This window comes from Notolepis coatsorum (assembly GCF_963971535.1).
Source record: "Notolepis coatsorum genome assembly, chromosome: 7".
Classification (NCBI taxonomy): domain Eukaryota; kingdom Metazoa; phylum Chordata; class Actinopteri; order Aulopiformes; family Paralepididae; genus Notolepis; species Notolepis coatsorum.
In genome coordinates this window covers 45,636,678-45,656,009 of record NC_140171.1, presented here as the reverse complement: position 1 = coordinate 45,656,009, position 19,332 = coordinate 45,636,678, and the positions used below count along the sequence as shown (strand labels likewise).

Here is a 19,332-nt window from a genome sequence, read left to right as displayed (position 1 = left end):
AAACTAGCAACCCTGCTAATGTTGGCATATTTACAGTTTTTAATTTGTATTCATTTATAAATGTATAACTGTTGATTGATATGCACTGTCCCTGATCAAATAAACGGAGTAAAAAATAAAAGCATAGCAGATAGATAGAGATAGATAGATCAGAAACAAAACACGACTCAGTCAGCTTCACAGAGTACATCCAACTGTTGAAACTGCCAACACAAACGCTAAAAAACAGTTTAACCTATTGGTAAACAAACGTATTGTTGAAAATATACAATATGACTGCTGTTGTGACATTGTTGGATCTTATACTGTAGTTTACATTTGAGAAAAAACGAACTCAGTCACTCGGTAAATCAAACAGGTTGAATAAAAAACGCTACTTTCTCCAGCTCTGCCAAACGGATCTCTTCTTCTGTTCTTCTTCTCCTAAATGTGGATACAGCGGCGCAGCAGCCATCCACAAACTCGCAACAGCGCCACTAGTGGCCAAAATAATACATGGTTTTGTAAACAGGGAGTGGATGGAAGTTAAGGGAAGGATCGTTGTTAAGACACACGAGTGAATGGACGTTAAGGCCAACTACTCCAGGGTGCCGCGCGGCGCTGGGTTGGCAGGCTTGAGCACTACCGCTGGACCACTGTGCCAGATGGGATAAATTCATTGTTTATACATTAATGAACGAGAGACCCGTGTTTAGAATATCCTTTGTTATGAATGAAGTTTATCTCTTTATCCTCATTCATTAATGTGACGTCAACGGCTCATTCAATTTCTCAAATCCGTCAAACAGCGCATCTCATCAGACATCTTAATCCCAGTTACAATTAAAATAACCACATAATGTGTACATCGCACGAGCGAGCGCCACCGTCGCCACGGTATATATAACGTGCATTATTTAGGACAAAGTGAATTTAGTATCAGCATTTTGGGTCTATTTTACATTTCAAAAGCCCCCTCTGGAAGAATGGAGCACAAGAACGTAATTCAGAATGGTATAATGCAGATCGTAGACTGTGGGAATAGTTTCAGGAAACGGGCCGTCACTTCTTTGCGGGGGCGTGGCGATGGTTCAGGCTAAGTTGAACTTGAACTCTGCTTTCGACCAGGCTCAAACTTTTGGATATGTTGTCATGGTGATTTGGAAAATCCACGTACATGAAACCGGAAAGTCCGGCTAACCCAGTTATCCAGTTAAAGTTATCCGGCTAACTCAGTTATCCAGGTACAAGAAACAGGGCCCAGGTCCCTAGATGTTCCTAGATACCAAGAACATGCAAATTGACCTTGCAGAAGTGGAGCAATCTTCCATTTACTTAGGCATGTACCTTTAGGCGAAAACGGTCTACAGATTAACAACACGTAATTTCAACGTGGAAATAAGGAATATCAAAATAAAAGCACACGTTGTTTAAAAAATTAAATTACAGCACTATGTTATCAATGCAATGAATGAATATCATCAACAAAGGCAATGGAATTGTTTCTGTATACACATTTATAAAACAAGGCATATTTAGCCAAAATATGTTGCCAGAACATGAAAAGAAAAATGCGCTCATGTGCGCTTTGGCAGAGATCCGCTCTATTCTGAAAATCCCTCCTCACAGAGCTGTGTTGATGCGAAGGGGACGCGCTTTCTCAGCGCAGCACTGGCGGACTCAGGGGGGGGGGCAGGGGGGCGACCGCCCCCCCTGGTGCCCCCACGGTCGAAAAACGCTCGCTTAAGTGCCCTTTTGAGTGAAAGAAATTAGAGGATGTGCCCTATTGGTGCCCCCACGGTTGAAAAACGCACGCTTAAGTCCCCTTTTGAGTGAAAGAAATTAGAGGATGTGCCCTATTGGTGCCCCCACGGTCGAAAAACGCGCGCTTAAGTGCCCTTTTGAGTGAAAGAAATTAGAGGATGTGCCCTACTGGTGCCCCCACGGTCGAAAAACGCGCGCTTAAGTGCCCTTTTGAGTGAAAGAAATTAGAGGATGTGCCCTATTGGTGCCCCCACGGTTGAAAAACGCACGCTTAAGTGCCCTTTTGAGTGAAAGAAATTAGAGGATGTGCCCTATTGGTGCCCCCACGGTTGAAAAACGCACGCTTAACTGCCCTTTTGAGTGAAAGAAATTAGAGGATGTGCCCTATTGGTGCCCCCACGGTTGAAAAATGCGCGCTAAAGTGCCCTTTTGAGTGGCAAAAAATTAGAAGGTGTGCCCTATTGGTGCTCTTCCAATGGTCTAAACTTGACCATGTGCCCCACGTTTAAATAATATCACGCAAAAGTGCCCTTTTGAGTGAAAGAAATTATAGGACGTGCCCTATTGGTGCCCCTCTAATGGTTAAACGTGACCATGTGCCCCCACAGTTGAAAACATCGCGCTAAAATGCCCTTTTTGAGTGTTGAAAATGAGAGGACGTGCCCATTGGTGCCCTTCCAATGGTCTAAACTTGACCATGTGCCCCGACGGTTAAATAATGTCACGCAAAAGTGCCCTTTTGAGTGGAGAAAATGAGATGACATGCCCTATTGGTGCCCTTCTAATGGTTAAACATGAACATTTATGCTAAATATGGGGTATGCTTGGGGATAACTTATACACTGTTATCTTCATTTTAAGGGTAAATTGGTTTTGCGGCTCCAGATGAATTTTAGTTTGTGGAAGGGGGGGGGGGGGGTGGCTCTTTTGATAGTAAAGGTTGCTGACCCCTGCCCTAGAGCATGGCCCAGGGAGTGCTTAGTGTGGGGGGTTTTGTTTCACTTCAGGTTCATAAACAAATAAACAAACTTGAAACTTGCATCTGCACCTGCATCTGGGTCTCTGGGCAGAATAGTCAGCCAGGCTGGGGTCAAAGCCAGACACACACACGCACGCACGCACGCATGCATTAACCTGTTCATTTCTGCAACTAGGGTGGATGGTACTGTAGGGCTGGGCGATTCTTCCTCAAATGTGAATCACGATTTTTCTCTCTAAGGTCGCTTTCACACAGGGGCTGTTTGGTCCGGACTTTCGGACCAGAATTCGATAGTCCGGTTTTTCGGGTTTGTGTGAATGCGTGTCGAACTCGGTTTGCGGACCAAACAGGCGAACTCTGGTCCGCCTGAAAACGTCGTCTCGGTTCGGCTTCATCGAACCAAACGCGAACCAAATATAGGAAGTGATTATTATTACCACTGCTCGCAGCACTCACTGCAAAACAAGCACACTGCATCTAATCTCTCTATCTATCTATCTATCTATCTATCTATCTATCTATCTATCTATCTATCTATCTATCTATCTATCTATCTATCTATCTATCTATCTATCTATCTATCTATCTATCTATCTGTCTGTCTGTCTGTCTGTCTGTCTGTCTGTCTGTCTGTCTGTCTGTCTGTCTGTCTGTCTGTCTGTCTGTCTGTCTGTCTGTCTGTCTGTCTGTCTGTCTGTCTGTCTGTCTATCTATCTATCTATCTATCTATCTATCTATCTATCTATCTATCTATCTATCTATCTATCTATCTATCTATCTATCTATCTATCTATCTATCTATCTATCTATCTATCTATCTATCTATCTATCTGTGCATCTTGGGAAGAAGGAAGAAAAAACGCGGCTTATTATTATTACCGAGGCGCACGGCATTGGATCAATGGATCAATGCCACGTCAATACTATTATTACCTTACCACTGCTCGCAGCATTCATTCACTGCAAAACAAGCACACTGCATCTATCTCTCTATCTATCTATCTATCTATATATCTATATATCTGTGCATCTTGGGAAGAAGGAAGAAAAAACGCGGCTTATTATATTATTAATAAAACAGCTACTTGTGGGCACTCATAAAAACACCGTGGTCTACAAGTTGTTTAGCGAGAGGATGGTGGTAATGTGCTTCAATAGAACAATGGATCAATGCCATGTCAAAACTCGCCTCCGCTCCGCTGATCTGGAGGACTCGCAGTCCACACACAGACACACACATGCGCGCGCGCGCGCACACACACACAGGCTCGCAGCCACACACACATTTCCACTGTCCAATAGACAAGCGCCCTTTTCGACCGTGTGACATTGTTCAGAAGGTTCGGTCCGCCTCACAGATTTCTATGTGAACGCAGGCGAACCAAATGAAGAATGCAACAATGTTGCAACTTCACCCCCAGAACCGCACCGAGTCCACCAAAACTATATAAGCGACCTAAGAATTGAGATCACGATTCTCTCACACGATTCTTATTTTTTCAATAAAATAATTGATTGCACTCTTTCTTAAACAGACAACATAACATATCAAAGTGCTTGACTTAAACTTAAACATAACATATATGAAAGTGCTTGACTTAAACTTAAAAGTATATTGTAACATACAAAATAACTCAAGTCAGAATCGTCATCATTTAAAAAAGTTAACTTAACTTTTTTGAATCTTTTTTAATAAAAAAAAATCTTCATAATTTAGAAATGAGATTGCATAGGTCTATGAATCGAGATCGCAATTTTATTTCGATTAATTGCCCAGCCCTAGTGGATGGTGTGACACTTTTATGCCACACGCTTAACACTTTGATCGCCATGGTTAAATTCATAATTTACCATCCCTAGCCAGCTCTATTTGTCTATGGAGAAGTTCCCCTTCTTTGCAGGGCTATAACTTTTTAAATTCTATTGCTAAATTGACATTATTATGGCCCATTCAATGTCCTATATCCATTGTTCAGGGTGTAGCAACGATATACTTTTTCATTCACATATTCATACTAAAATATGGTCTAAAGTATAAGTATGTTTTTATCGTTTTCTGCAGCTTTCTTCAGAACTTGATTTATAGCCCCAAATGCATTATATTGATGATCAAATACAGTTTGGTAGCGATCAGTGCCAGATGAAAAATGTCAACTGGAGGTACTTCTAGAAGTTACTACGTATCATCTGATATTGACCAGATGGGCGAGGGGGCGTTTATAATTCCGTGGGCAACGTTATACCATTCATCTAGTGTGGGTCATATGATCATCAGATCAGTTAGTATAGAATACGTTAGAAAATAACATTGAAACTCACCGTATCTTCCTCGCGCCGTTGGACGATCAGCGTGGAGTAGACAGTTTTCGATTATGGGATGTTGATCCTGATGAACCATTTCCAGGTTGTATAATACTATATACGTCCAAATAACGTTGTTTATTGAGTTAGGGCGAGCGATTGATTATCCAGTGTGTTGAGATAGAGTCCTGCTAATGATCGCGAGTGCCCGGACGATATATGGATGAGCACTTCCTGTTTGACGAGTCACTTCCTGTTGGCGATCTGCCGATCGGCCACCAGATGGCGCTCTTGAACCGCTAGAGAGTTGAGTGGAGATCAGCAGTATATCTCAGGACCCCGGAGGAGAAAGATTTTTGAAATATTGACATCAAAGACGAGTTACGGCGTCTTCGGCAGAATGAGCATGGCGAGGAATGACGTCTAAACACGTCATCGGCGATTAAAGTGTTAATAGTGATTTAAAATAAAAAATGTATTATTGTAACGTGAGTCAAAGATGTGATACTGAGATACTTTCCTGGCATATACATAAAATATAGCCAACACTATCCACAAACACACATAAAAAAGGCTATTTGCAGAGAATTGCAACAAGGGTGACTGGAGGGTTAAGTTTTAGACACACCCCCTCTTGAATGTTCAGATGCCAGATGGCTGTAACCCTGCATCCTACTGCTGTGTGAGGTAGGTAATACAGCAAGCTTTCTTTGAAGTTGCAAAGTTTGAGTTTGTTTTACCAATTATGCATTACTACAGTAAATACTAATGTATGTACACTGCAAGTGTTTTTATCGATGGCAGTATGTTTTAGCCTAGGCTAGTGTAGGCTAGCTTTATTACTACTGTAGCTAGCTAACTAAACAGGTACCTTGCTTAGCTGATTATATGCTATAATGCTAACCTGTGTTCTCAATTTAGAAATAAAGTGTACACATTACTTTAGGATAGTTTGCACAAAATATACCCATAGCACTTTAAAGTTCAGTGTGGATTGCTTTTTAAAGTTAATTTAAGAGTGGTAGTAAACTTAAAAGTGGGTTTAGCATTGGCCTATATTCTATGATTACAGAATGCCAAGGAGAGAGAGAAATCGGAAGAATGTTAAAAAGCATCTGAGCTTCTCTTTGAAGAATTGGGTCCAAAGCAATAATAGTAAGGGAGGAGATAAGGATACAGGTATGTATTTGTAAGTCCTCACTACTAGCTACATGTACAAGCTGCTTGTCTCACAGAGCCATAGTTTGGATTATAACTGAGAAGCTGGTGCTAACATGGTCAATAATGCTTATTTTGGACAGAACATTTTTTCTTAAACATTTAAATTGACCAACCATAGACCATTTTTATTCCAATCAAGGCAAGAAGGCTAGTGGTAGTGCTATATGACATATTATTTTATAATACAATTATAACATTGTAGGCTACAGTACAAATATTATATACAGTACAATTATATTACTATTATAAAACTAATATTATTTTCTCCACCTTAGATAAAGACAGTACAGACAATGAAGATGGAGATATTCACAAGGAAAATGGTGAGGAAGTGGAGGAAGGAGAAAATGCAGATGATTGTAGAGAAACGATGAAGAAGTGGAGGAAAGAGAGAATGCAGATAATGCTATGGAGAGAGATGGTGAAGAAGTGGAGGAAGGAGAAAATGCAGATGATGGTATGGAAATAAACGATGAAGAAGTGGAGGAAAGAGAGAATGCAGATAATGCTATGAAGAGAAATGATGGTGACACAACAACAAATAACTTGAATGCTCTCCTGTTGCCATTAAAATATCCCACTGATCCAGCCCATGTTCAGAAGCACAGCATAGACCACCACTCTGATAGATTTGTTGAGTTTTGTTGCTCTATTCTGAAGATGGGGAGGGGGAGGGAGAGAAAGAGAGGGAGAGAAGGAGAGGACAGGAGGAGAGGACAGGAGGAGAGGACAGGATGAGAGAAGGAGAGTAAAGGACAGGAGGAGAGAATTAGAGGAGAGGACAGGAGGAGAGAAGGAGTGGACAGGAGGAGAGAAGGAGTGGACAGGAGGAGAGAAGGGGAGTACAGGAGGAGAGATGGGGAGTATAGGAGGAGAGAAGGGGAGTACAGGAGGAGAGTAGGGGAGTATAGGAGGAGAGAAGGGGAGGAGAGGACAGGAGGAGAGAATGAGAGGAGAGGGGGAGTACAGGAGGAGAGGACATGAGGAGAGAAGGGGAGGAGAGAGAAAGGAAGAAGCTCAACGGCACTCGAATTAACTTTAACTGTTAAACTGTTTTATGAAAACATGACGCATCATAGCTTTTTGCTTACTGATGGGGTCCCATGTTGTGCAGTAGGTGCCCTTTTTTTTATTTTCGCCCCTGCCCTTCAAACAGCCTGAGTCCGCCACTGCAGCGCAGCATTACACAACACTGGGTACTCGTTCCGGACTGATATTCAGAACTTTGCGAGGGCCTGTCCACACACAGCTGCCGGGCGGAAAACTCGATCTGAGTTTTTTTGTTTGTTGCCAATGCGTGACCCCACTGTCACCTACCCGCGACCCCACTGTGGGTCGCGACCCGTAGTTTGAGAACCGCTGGTCTGGATCAATACTTATTCAAGCTCACAGACTGATACTGACTCTAGAGATCAACACTTATTCAAGCTAACAGACTGATACTGACTCTAGAGATCAACACTTATTCAAACTAACAGACTGATACTGACTCTCTCTTATTCAAGCTAACAGACGGATACTGACTCTCTAGATCAACACTTATTCAAGCTAACAGACGGATACTGACTCTCTAGATCAACACTTATTCAAGCTAACAGACTGATACTGACTCTCTAATCAGTGATTCCCAACCTGGGGTCCGCGGACCCCCTGGGGTCCGCCAGGGGGCGCAGGGGATCCGCCAGACCACAGATGATTTGAGGTCTTTTTTTTTTTTTTTTTTTTTTTTTTTGATTTTTTTTTTTTTTTTTTTTTTGATTTTTTTTTTATCATCAGAAGCATGAATAGTCTCTCCACTACAATAAAAAATAAAGATAAATAAATAAACATCTAGACATGATTTTTGAATGTTAACAGTAGGCTACCGGGTAGCCGCTAAAACGCGAATCAGTTGACTGTATCACTCACTTTCTGTAGCTAGCCTAGCACGCTAGTTAACTTTCTCGGCTCGTCTGCAGTTAGCCGCCAGAGGCGAAAATGTGTGACAAACGAAAAGGAGATGACGGCAGCTCATCTGCAAAAAAAGTTAGGACCTACAGCAATCGCGAAAATTACATCACCATGGGCTTCACTGAGGGACCAGACAAACGACCTGAGTGTGTGATTTGTGGAGAAAAGTTGGCAAACTCGAGCCTGAAGCCCAGCAAGCTGAAGAGACATCAGGCGTCTAAGCACCCAGAAACCGTTGGGAAGGATCCAGACTTTTTTCGGAGGAAAGAACAGTCTCTCAAGGCGAACAAGCCTGTTGATGTTAGAGTAGCGTGGAGCAGGGGTGGCAGTGATTTACAGAAGGCTACCGAAGCCTCCTTTGAGTGTTCACTTTTAATTGCAAAAGCAAAGAAACCGCACAATATTGGCGAGCAGCTCATCAAACCAGCCTGCATCAAAATGGTTTAGAAACTGTGCGGCCCACAGGTGGCGGATAAACTAAAATCAGTACCACTCTCGAACAATGTAGTGAAAGACCGAATTGATAAGATGTCAAGTGATTGCGAGCAGCAGCTGTCAGAAAAGCTTAGAAAGGGTCCATTTGCCATACAACTTGATGAAACTACAACTGTCGCAGACGAGGCTGTGCTCTTCGTTTATGTGCAATATATTGAAAATGAGGATCTGAAGCAGGACATTCTCATGTCAGTCAACCTTACTACCAGGATATTTTTACTGCAGTGGATTCTTACTTCATTCAACATAAATGCAAACCGTTCACCATTAGGGCCTGATTTGAGAGGATGAATACAGGATTTGAATATTGGCCAAAATTTTGAAATACATATGGTGCAAGATTAGATTTGTTGATTGAAGGCACAAGTCAAAGAAGCATAGTGGGTCTAATTATGATGCATATGCCTGTGTATAAGCAGTTTGTTATTAAAATGACAAAAAAAAGGTATTAAACCCAGCTAGGACAGATTCTCTCTGCTACTGATTGGAATTTCCTGTCTCATATTTAGTTTAATTTGTTGCATTGATTTGTTCCATAAATGCAAACCGTTCACCATTAGGGACTGATTTGAGAGGATGAATACAGGATTTGAATATTGGCCAAACATTTTGAAATGCATATGGTGCAAGATGAGATTTGTTGATTGAAGGCACAAGTTAAAGAAGCATAGTGGGTCTAATTGTGATGCATATGCCTGTGTATAAGCAGTTTGTTATTAAAATGACAAAAAAAAGGTATTAAACCCAGCTAGGACAGATTCTCTCTGCTACTGATTGGAATTTCCTGTCTCATATTTAGTTTAATTTGTTGCATTGATTTGCTCCATAAATGCAAACCGTTCACCATTAGGGCCTGATTTGAGAGGATGAATACAGCATTTGAATATTGGCCAAACATTTTGAAATGCATATGGTGCAAGATGAGATTTGTTGATTGAAGGCACAAGTCAAAGAAGCATAGTGGGTCTAATTGTGATGCATATGCCTGTGTATAAGCAGTTTGTTATTAAAATGGAAAAAAAAAGTATTTTATGGTATCTTATTAGGAGGGGGTCCGCGAATTTCATCAGAGATGTTTGGGGGTCCCTGGGGGGAAAAAGGTTGGGAACCACTGCTCTAGATCAACACTTATTCAAGCTAACAGACTGATACTGACTCTCTAGATCAACACTTATTCAAGCTAACAGACTGATACTGACTCTCTAGATCTTATTCAAGCTAACAGACTGATACTGACTCTTTAGATCTTATTCAAGCTAACAGACTGATACTGACTCTAGATCAACACTTCCATGTTGAGCAGCAGTGAGTCTTAGCTGGTCCTGGACTCCGGGGAGACGGTCATTGGCTCTGGAGACAGAATGAGACACAGGAGCTGAGGAGACCACATGGTGCTCTGCTACTCTGGCAAGAGACCCAAGGAAAACTCCCACAGCCCCAGTCCCACCAGACACCGGCCAGTCATCCATCCATGCTCTAGTGTCAGGTGTAAAGTGTAGTCCTGATGGTAGCTGAGGAGACACTTTGCTTAGGATGTGGTTGTACTGTGACATCCAATGTACAGTAAGTGATAAGGTCAATAGTTATTAGTAGTAATAATGATGGTTTTGATTAGTTGATGAATTAGCAAATAAGATTCTTGTTCATGGTACATGCATTTAAACTTTTTTTCTTTTTTTTGTCAAGTTAACAAAGTATTTAATACATACATTTTTATATATTTATGGGGAAATTATTTTGTATATATTTCAATGAAATGTATAAATACTTATTTAATACATAAATACGTGTTTTTCTTCACTGTGGTATCAGAATCTGTATCAATAATAATAATTATTATTATTATTGTAATTATAATAATAATTATTATTATTATTATTATTATTTTTTTTAAATAATAATTGACAGTGAGTAACTGACACAAATGTACAAAGAATGGTACCCATGTAAAGCAGAAAACATTCTAATAAAATGACACCTTAAGGCTTATTGTATTCTTCATGCTCTGGTCTGCCTCTCCATTCATTTCAACACAATGAAAACATACTGAACCCCCATCTGTCCAATGTATTCCACATTGGATAGATATATTCACACATAGACACCTTTTCCTCAGTCATATTCTGGTGGTAAAGTGGGAAGGGGGGTGGAACAAACCACAGGTTTTCCAGCCCCAATGCCAGAGGAAAGTGGTATGGGAATGACCCTCCCCCCTTCAAAGAGCTTCCCAAAGCCAGAGAAATAGGCTATACTACTGGTGTTCAGTCCTCTCAAGGTCTGATCCGTCTTTCCTCTGCTAAGTATTTCAGCTGTGTTGCTTATTGACCTAGAGACTGTGGTTTCTGAGCAATGTGTGTCAGAGATGGACAGACACATGGCCCTGGGCAGCATGTGTTCCCAAACACAGACATACACACGAGTGTGTACAAACAAGTGCACACACACGCACACACACATGTGCACACACACACACACACACACACACGCACATGCACACGCGCGCACGAACACACACACACACACACACACACACACCCACACCACTCTGTGCTGGAGTCATTCGTTTTTCTTTCTAGGAGAGGGTGATGTACCTACAGAACACACACAGACACAAATACATGTTAATATGTATTATACACACACACACACACACACACACACACACATAGATTATCCAATGTGGAGAATCAGTTAAGGGGTGAGTGAGGGTGAACTAATGATGTCATGTCTCTGGATCTCTGGTTTGGCTGTATACATCGGCCTCTTGTTGCAAGGCTAAACATAACCAGAGAAAATAAGGCTGTCCTCTCATTTTCTGCTTTTGTTGTGGCCCTATTTCAGGCTCGGAAATTATCTGAAACATCTGTCCTCTCATACCTCGGACAGAGAACTGACAATCCGTTAAGAATTCATAATTGAGGCTATTTTGAGTCAACTGTTTATGGGGGAAACCAGCTTGTCAGCTTGTCTTCAAGAAGGATGTTTTTTTTCTCCCCCTTCTCATGTCACATACTCTCAAGGATGACGTGTTGAAATAACCCATGAAGTGTTGTCCATAACTAAACACACACAGATGTGTTAAAGATGATTGTGTTAAAAAAAACTAGACAAGTTGTGTTGTTATTAACACATGCTTTTAAACATGCCAGTAACATGTTTGTATGTGTTTACTTTTAACACATTATTTTTGAGAGTGCACTCTTGCCTTTTACAATGGGGTGTAAAAAGTACTCAGAAATTATACTTAAGTAAAAGTATGGGTACTGTCTCAAAATCTGACTCAAGTAAAAGTCAAAGTATCTGGCTAAAAAACACACTTGAGTAAAAGTAAAAAAGTCCTACTTTTAAATGTACTTAAGTACTAAAAAGTAAAAGTACATTTATTTTTAAAGGGATAGATCAGGGGTCTCAAACTCATTCCATTGTGGGCCCAGTTTTCATTTTAACTATACATTGCACCAGGTGAGTTAGTTGAAGAGGTGAGCCAATTAGTGAAATCATCAGCTGGTGTTTAGGCAAGGCTGGAATGAAACCAAGCATACACCCTGCCCACAATGGAATGTGTTCTGTGATAGACAATGCTGAAATGAAAGAACAGAGGACACTTTTTTTCGCATTAAAATTATTTAATGCACTTCTCCATTGAAGGTAAACTAACATGGACGGCATTCACATCACACCATGAATAATATCAGAATATTAAAGACCGAATACTGTAGTATCCTGAATAATATGACAATATTAAAAACAGAATGGTGTATCCTGAATAATAGCATAATGCGGATTTTGTACTCCAAGTGAATGTCGTTTAAGGCACTGACCAAAACATTGAAAGTATGGGAGCCCTTCAGTCTTCTGAAGGCAAGTGCAGCAGAACGCCTTTCAAAGCTTTCAGTGTCGATCCAGTGAGCGGTTACCCAGTGGCGGCCGCTGGCGCTGGTGCCTTGTGGGTCGCAGTTCACGTTAATAGGTCGAGTTGAAAATGTAATGCTCTGAGATGCTCTGGAGCAATCTCTCTCTGTCTCTCGGATCAATCAAATCAAATAATTAACACATGTATGTTGTCATTTTAAACAACTCACTATTCATTCATTATGCATCAGCAGCAGCTAAATCAATGTTATAGTTCACAACACAGCAGCGCGTTTTGAATCGAGAGAGAGAGACTCACTGTTTAGTTGAAACGTCCAGGGCAGGAGAGCTTGATAAACGTGTATAATCCACTGTTGATGTATTCCAGACCACTGTCCACTGTCTCCAGACTGCATCCGCCATATAGCTTGTTAGCCAAGTGTTAGCTTGTTAGCACAACACAAGTACATTTCTTTGTCCATTTTTCCGCGTCGAACAGACTGCAAACTACCTGGCGTTCTATCGCCATGCTCTAAGACAAACTCTAACCTTAACCAACTTTGAAAGAGTGCCTAAGCTTAACCGTCTAAAGAACTTGCAGTCACGGCACGCTCTGCTGCCTGCATCTCACAACAACACAACAACACAACTATCTCTCACCAACGGACCAACCTAGGAAGCTAGAATTGGAACATTAGAAATTGGATTCCGCCAATCAGAGATCGTCTCTGTGAAATTCTGCTACGGAAAAAAATACTGGCGTCGGCCAATCAGAGAGCGTCTCCGCGAAATGCGGCTACAGAAATTCTTGACGCTACTGGCTAGACCGCTTCAAATCGCGCCCGGATTCCAACATAATAGTCATATTTCAACGCACAACGCGTTATGCACTGATTGGCTGTGACGGATACAGCGATCAAACTGTGACGCGCACTCAGAGCGCTATCGCGTCTAGCCCGGGCCGAGAAATACGAAAAAATAAAAAAAATAAAAAAAACGTCACTTCCTGCTCAGGAAAACGAGTGTTTTTTTATTTTAGATAATAACGTTATATTGTGCATTGGAAATACAAACATACTTAAAATGAGTAAATATTATTCATTTTAAACATGTTTATATTATTTATAGGGCTATAAAACAAAAAACTAAAAAGTTTTATTTTCTTCTTCTCTGATTAAACAGCAGGTGGGTCGGCGCCCTTGCGCCCCTAGTGGCAGAGCCGCCACTGCGGTTACCCCAATGAAACTTCTTCGTCGGGCTGTCCAGCAATCCATTCAACTTCACTCATAGCAGCAGTGACTTTCTCTTTCATGGTTTGAGCAGCTTTGCTGATCTTCGAGTGGACAGTGGGCCTGAGTCGTAATGACGTTAGTGCTTGGTCGCAAACCATTTATCAGGTTTTTGAATGATGGCAACTCAACAACACTATAAGGTTGGAGTCCTTGAACTATGTATTTTTTATGTAGATAGGGCCATGGATGTTTGCCTTGTCCGTCCACGCTGTCGCCGACCGTTTTGTCCTCTTCATCACTCATTGTGGCCATCTTCTATGGCTTGTCACTCTGACTGTCTATTCTTCTGATAACAGGTGTTTAATCAAAGATCCCCGCACAAGGACCAATCAGCATGGCTATGGGCGGGTTCATTTTCCATTGATGGGGATTTGATTGGCTGTTTACCTGCGGTCGCAGGATTAATAACGTTAACGTTAGATTGGCCAGATAAACAATTCAAATATACTAATTAAAATGGTTGGACCTGCGAGATTTGTACTTTGTACTTTGTAGGTCTGCATTTTAAATGTAAGGAGTAAAAAGTATGTTTTTTTTCTCTGAAATGTAATGGAGTAAAAGTACAAAGTATACAAACCTAATAATACTTGAGTAAAGTACAAATCCCCCAAAACAGTACTTAAGTATTGTAACGAAGTACAATTACTCAAGTACTTTACACCCCTATTTCTTGTTTCCAAATGTCTATATCTGTGTTGTTGTTGTTGCAACACATGCCCAGTTTTCTACTGAAGTCCTTTGGTTTCTCTAACTTGTCCTTGTTCTCTTCCAATTCACAATATCTCTCTCTTCCCCCCAGGGGCGTAGCTGGGGGGGGGTAGCTTAGGATGATTCCAAGGGCCCAGCACTGAGGGGGGCCCCAAACATTTTTTTTTTTTTTTTTTTTTTACTAGACATCACTCAGGTGTATTATTGATGCTCTCATTGATACTATGTTTGTTTCTGAAGTGTGTGTGTGTGTGTGTGTGTGTGTGTGTGTGTGTGTGTGTGTGTGTGTGTGTGTGTGTGTGTGTGTGTGTGTGTGTGTGTGTGTGTGTGTGTGTGTGTGTGTGTGTGTGTGTGTGTGTGTGTGTGTGTGTGTGTGTGTGTGTGTGTGTGTGTGTGTGTGTGTGTGTGTGTGTGTGTGTGTGTGTGTGTGTGTGTGTGTGAGATATATAGAGGGGGGGCTTTGGTAGACTATTGCATTGGTCCATTCATTGAAGATGAACGCAATGCGACATCCTTCACTAGGATCACCCACCAACAGTGCAGGTGCTGAACTGCTGATCCGAATGTATAGGTAAAAACCATATTATGCGTTTTCATCAATAAAAAAATGGCCAAAAAAAATTTCGCTCGCGCGCTAACGCGCGCTCGCATTCACTGGGGGCCTACAAATACATTCTTTCATGGGGCCCAGAATCTGGAGCTACACCCCTGCTCCCCCCCCCCCCCCCCTCTCTCTCTCGCTCTCTCACTCTCACTCTCTTGGGACACATGGCTGAATTATGAGCTCATGGTCCTTCTTGGGTGGCTCTACTGTTATATGTCGCTGTCATCTGCTGACTGAAGGTTTGAGGGGGTCTGGGTTGGGTGGGTGGGTTTGCCCCCTTCTCCAAATACACACACTCTGTCACATTTCCTGAACCAAAGCTCATACAACATAAACTCACCTATACTGAGCGGCTTTGGCATATACTGATCCGCTTTAATGGGCCACACACCAACGATACATGGGCATTTAAAAAAAGAGGAAACAGAATTGTGTGTGTGTGTGTGTGTGTGTGTGTGTGTGTGTGTGTGTGTGTGTGTGTGTGTGTGTGTGTGTGTGTGTGTGTGTGTGTGTGTGTGTGTGTGTGTGTGTGTGTGTGTGTGTGTGTGTGTGTGTGTGTGTGTGTGTGTGTGTGTGTGTGTGTGCGTGTGCGTGTGCGTGTGTAATTGAATAAAACTCAAATATAAATGAGCGTGCCAGGAAAAGCAAACTGCTCCCTACAGAGTCAAAGGTGGAAGGCAGCCATTAACGTGCTGTGGAAGAGGTCCTGTTATGATCCACTTGCAGCAGCAAAGCACCGGGACTGACTCTGGTTCCATGGCATCTACATTAACGCTGTGTTTTGTGTACTCTTTAGCAGTGCTTCCTGCACTAAGGGTCAGGTGGGTCACCAGCACCTGACAATAGTACTCCTATGTTTTAATGGGCTTGCATCCCTGCAGGATTAAATACTGTTTGGGTTCCAAGCAGAAACCTTGTATATGTTTTTTTTTTTCATCTCAAAACCCACACTTTCCCTGTGTTACTGGTTGCATGCCCACTTGCAGATATTTAATTAACCTACTTCTATAACCACTTCACATACAAGGAGCACATGCCCCTCTCTCTCTCTCTCTCTCTCTCTCTCTCTCTCTCTCTCTCTCTCTCTCTCTCTCTCTCTCTCTCTCTCTCACATGCAAGCTTGCACCTGCATACACGCAATGATCATCATTCACAAAGACACTACATTTAAATGTCCCAACTGCTTTTTGTGTGCGACTGTTAAGCAAATACACTATGAATTGAAAATGGGGGACCCTGATGTAAACAAGACAAACGTCTTTCTCTGGTCTGCATCCCCTTAACAATTGTGTGTATTGAGCCTTACTGTATTGTACCCATTCTGCAATCTGTTAAATAAAGTTTTCATTCATTCAAGCTCTTGGAGGGCAGGTACAGTATATGATCAACATTATACTGTTAAGCTCTTGGAGGGCAGGTACAGATGATCAACATTATACTGTTAAGCTCTTGGAGGGCAGGTACAGATGATCAACATTATACTGTTAAACTCTTGGAGGGCAGGTACAGATGATCAACATTATACTGTTAAGCTCTTGGAGGGCAGGTACAGTATATGATCAACATTATACTGTTAAGCTATTGGAGGGTACAATATATGATCAACATTATACTCCCAAACAGGATTTATTTTTATCATTCTCAGGCTGGGTGATTCCACAGTCGTCCATCGGGCGGATTCTGTGGCTTTTACTATAAGCCTACTCTGCTAATTCTCTAATTCTCAGGCTGGCTGGGTGTAAAGTTGTCTATTACACAAAATGTTAAATAGCAGATAATGTGGATGGTGGAATGGACAGAAAGAAAACAGTTCCAGTGTGGACTTTGGCTCAGAATTCTTAATTCCCCCCAAGTTCTATCCCAGAGGGAATCAAGTAAAGACATAACAGAATGAAAAGCACAGGGAAATGCAAATCAAGAGTAAACTCTATGGTTTTGCACACGCAAGTAATAATATGTAATGCCAAGGTCACATGCATTTGATAAATCTGCAACAGCACTAGAACAGGCATTATATGGTCATCATGTGTAACATATTTATAGACTGGCAGTTCAAGTCTTACAATATGAATGTCTGTTTTTACATCCTTTCAAACATCTGTGGGCAGAGAGAGAGAGAGAGAGAGAGAGAGAGAGAGAGAGAGAGAGAGAGAGAGAGAGAGAGAGAGAGAGAGAGAGAGAGAGAGAGAGAGAGAGAGAACACATGCTGGGATATCCATGCTGTGATCTCTTGTGTATACATCCCCTCTAAAATCATAGCAATGGTAATCAATCAAACATTGACGTCCACAGTAAAATAAAATAAACTAAATATCGTCACATTTGAACGGTTTTCCATTCCTTGTTCCAGCCAACCAGGTGCGCATCGTTTTACAAACACGTATCGATCGCAACAGAATATAAATAACTTATTAAGTTTACATTATAGGCCTATAGTTTGACGATCATATGATCTAAGAAATGCACACCAAAGAATAGAAGAATAGAATATAATATCTTTATTTGTCAAAAACATTTACATATTATACATGAAATTCGTCCTCTGCCTTTAATGCCAATGGAATCAGGTGGGGCTCGTTATAGGAGCAGCCTGTGATTTGAGAAGGAGGCCTCGGGTTATTTGTTCAAATTCGCTCCATAGGAAATAAATGCTTTAGAAAATAGAAATAAATATAGGCTATAGTCTACAGAAATGAGTCGGTGAATACATTGTACATAATTAGGAAAATAACTCCAATTGACTCTTGATCATAGGTCTAGGCCTAAGCAAAATATTGATTTAGTCCTCACGTTTTTTTTTTATTATTTAAATAAATGCTATTTCTTCTTCTAAACGTTTTAGCAAGTTGTAATTGTTAGAATTAAGGCCTAAATTACAATACATAATTCCACTTAAAAGAACAATAACAATGCGCTTTAACTAAAACAATATTTGTAATAAATAGATGATTGTCCTTCAATTAAAATCTCACGAAAAGTTTGAAACACCATTTGATTTAGTTTCTAATGGTGTAATTGGTATGGGAAACACTTTTTGATTAGGCTATTCCAAGGCAAGCAGGTGAATAATTGTTTGTCTGCATAATAGGTCAGTGATCTACATGCCATTAAAACAATAATATTGTACAATTAGTCTAATTGCCAAGATGTTGCAAGAGTTTATTAGTTAGGCTCGCACTGGAAAGAGGGGCCAGTTTGTAGTATTCCGAGTGGAGATGCAAGGGATGCGGCGGCCCCATCCTATGGAGTGAGACGGGAGCCATAAACGGCGAATTGGAAACCAAAGATGGCACAGTGGTGCAGCGTGTGGAATCAAAACGTTCAAAGGAAAAATGTTGACAAGGCAGAACAGTCTTTTGGCCGAGACCCGTGGTGGCCGTGGTCCTGGAGAAGAGTGAGGAGAGCGCAGGCAAGATGCTGCTAACGGGTGGGATGCTCGGAGCAGCCGGGGACCTCAGACGACCATCGATGCCCACATCGTGGTACAATTCTAAAGCGGGCCCCTGCAGACACGGTCCTGTCCCGGGCGCGCCGCAGCACGGGAACCCGGGCATCAGGTGGCCCTCCAGCACGCCGGGGTCCTTTAACATGCCCAAACGGAAATGTTGGCGCTTGAAGCGCTTCCTCCGCCGAAGAAAACTCCCGTTTTCAAACATATCGGCCGACATGGGGTCCAGGGTCCAAAAACTCCCCTTCCCAGGGTTGCCTGGCTCCCGCGGCATTTTAACAAAGCAGTCGTTTAGAGACAAATTATGGCGAATGGAATTCTGCCACGCCGGGAACTTCTCTCGGTAATAAGCAAAGCGGAGACATATAAAGTCGCATATCTCACTGAGGGTGAGTCGCTTCCTGGGACTCTGGAGAATAGCCATGGTGATGAGAGCAATGTAGGAATATGGAGGCTTCACCGAGGTTGCGCTTCTCCCTGGACCAGGGGCGCAGCTGACTGGGAAGTTCTCCTCTCCGTTGATGGGCTGCTTTGGAGACAAAGGCGCAGCGCTTTGATTCAAGTGAACCCTGTCTTCATTCACAAACGAATAATCCTCTTTTTGTACATCTTTGTTACCGTCTCCCTCCACGTCGATGTCGTTCTCCTCCATGAGTTCGTTGTCCAAAATCATTCATAATCCAGAGGGTCCAGCAGTGCCACCTGCTGCGCCTGCAGGCGGGATCAGCGCCTCTCCATG

General features: G+C 41.9%; 1 protein-coding gene across 1 annotated transcript; it reads right to left on the bottom strand.

Annotated features, from left to right (window-relative positions):
* Window positions 1-17,695: 17,695 nt before the first annotated feature.
* LOC311232137 (forkhead box protein D1-like) lies at window positions 17,696-19,332 on the bottom strand. The gene has a single exon (XM_084318833.1). The coding sequence runs from the start codon at window positions 19,264-19,266 to the stop codon at window positions 18,280-18,282; it is 987 nt and encodes a 328-aa protein (XP_084174959.1). The 5' UTR covers window positions 19,267-19,332; the 3' UTR covers window positions 17,696-18,279.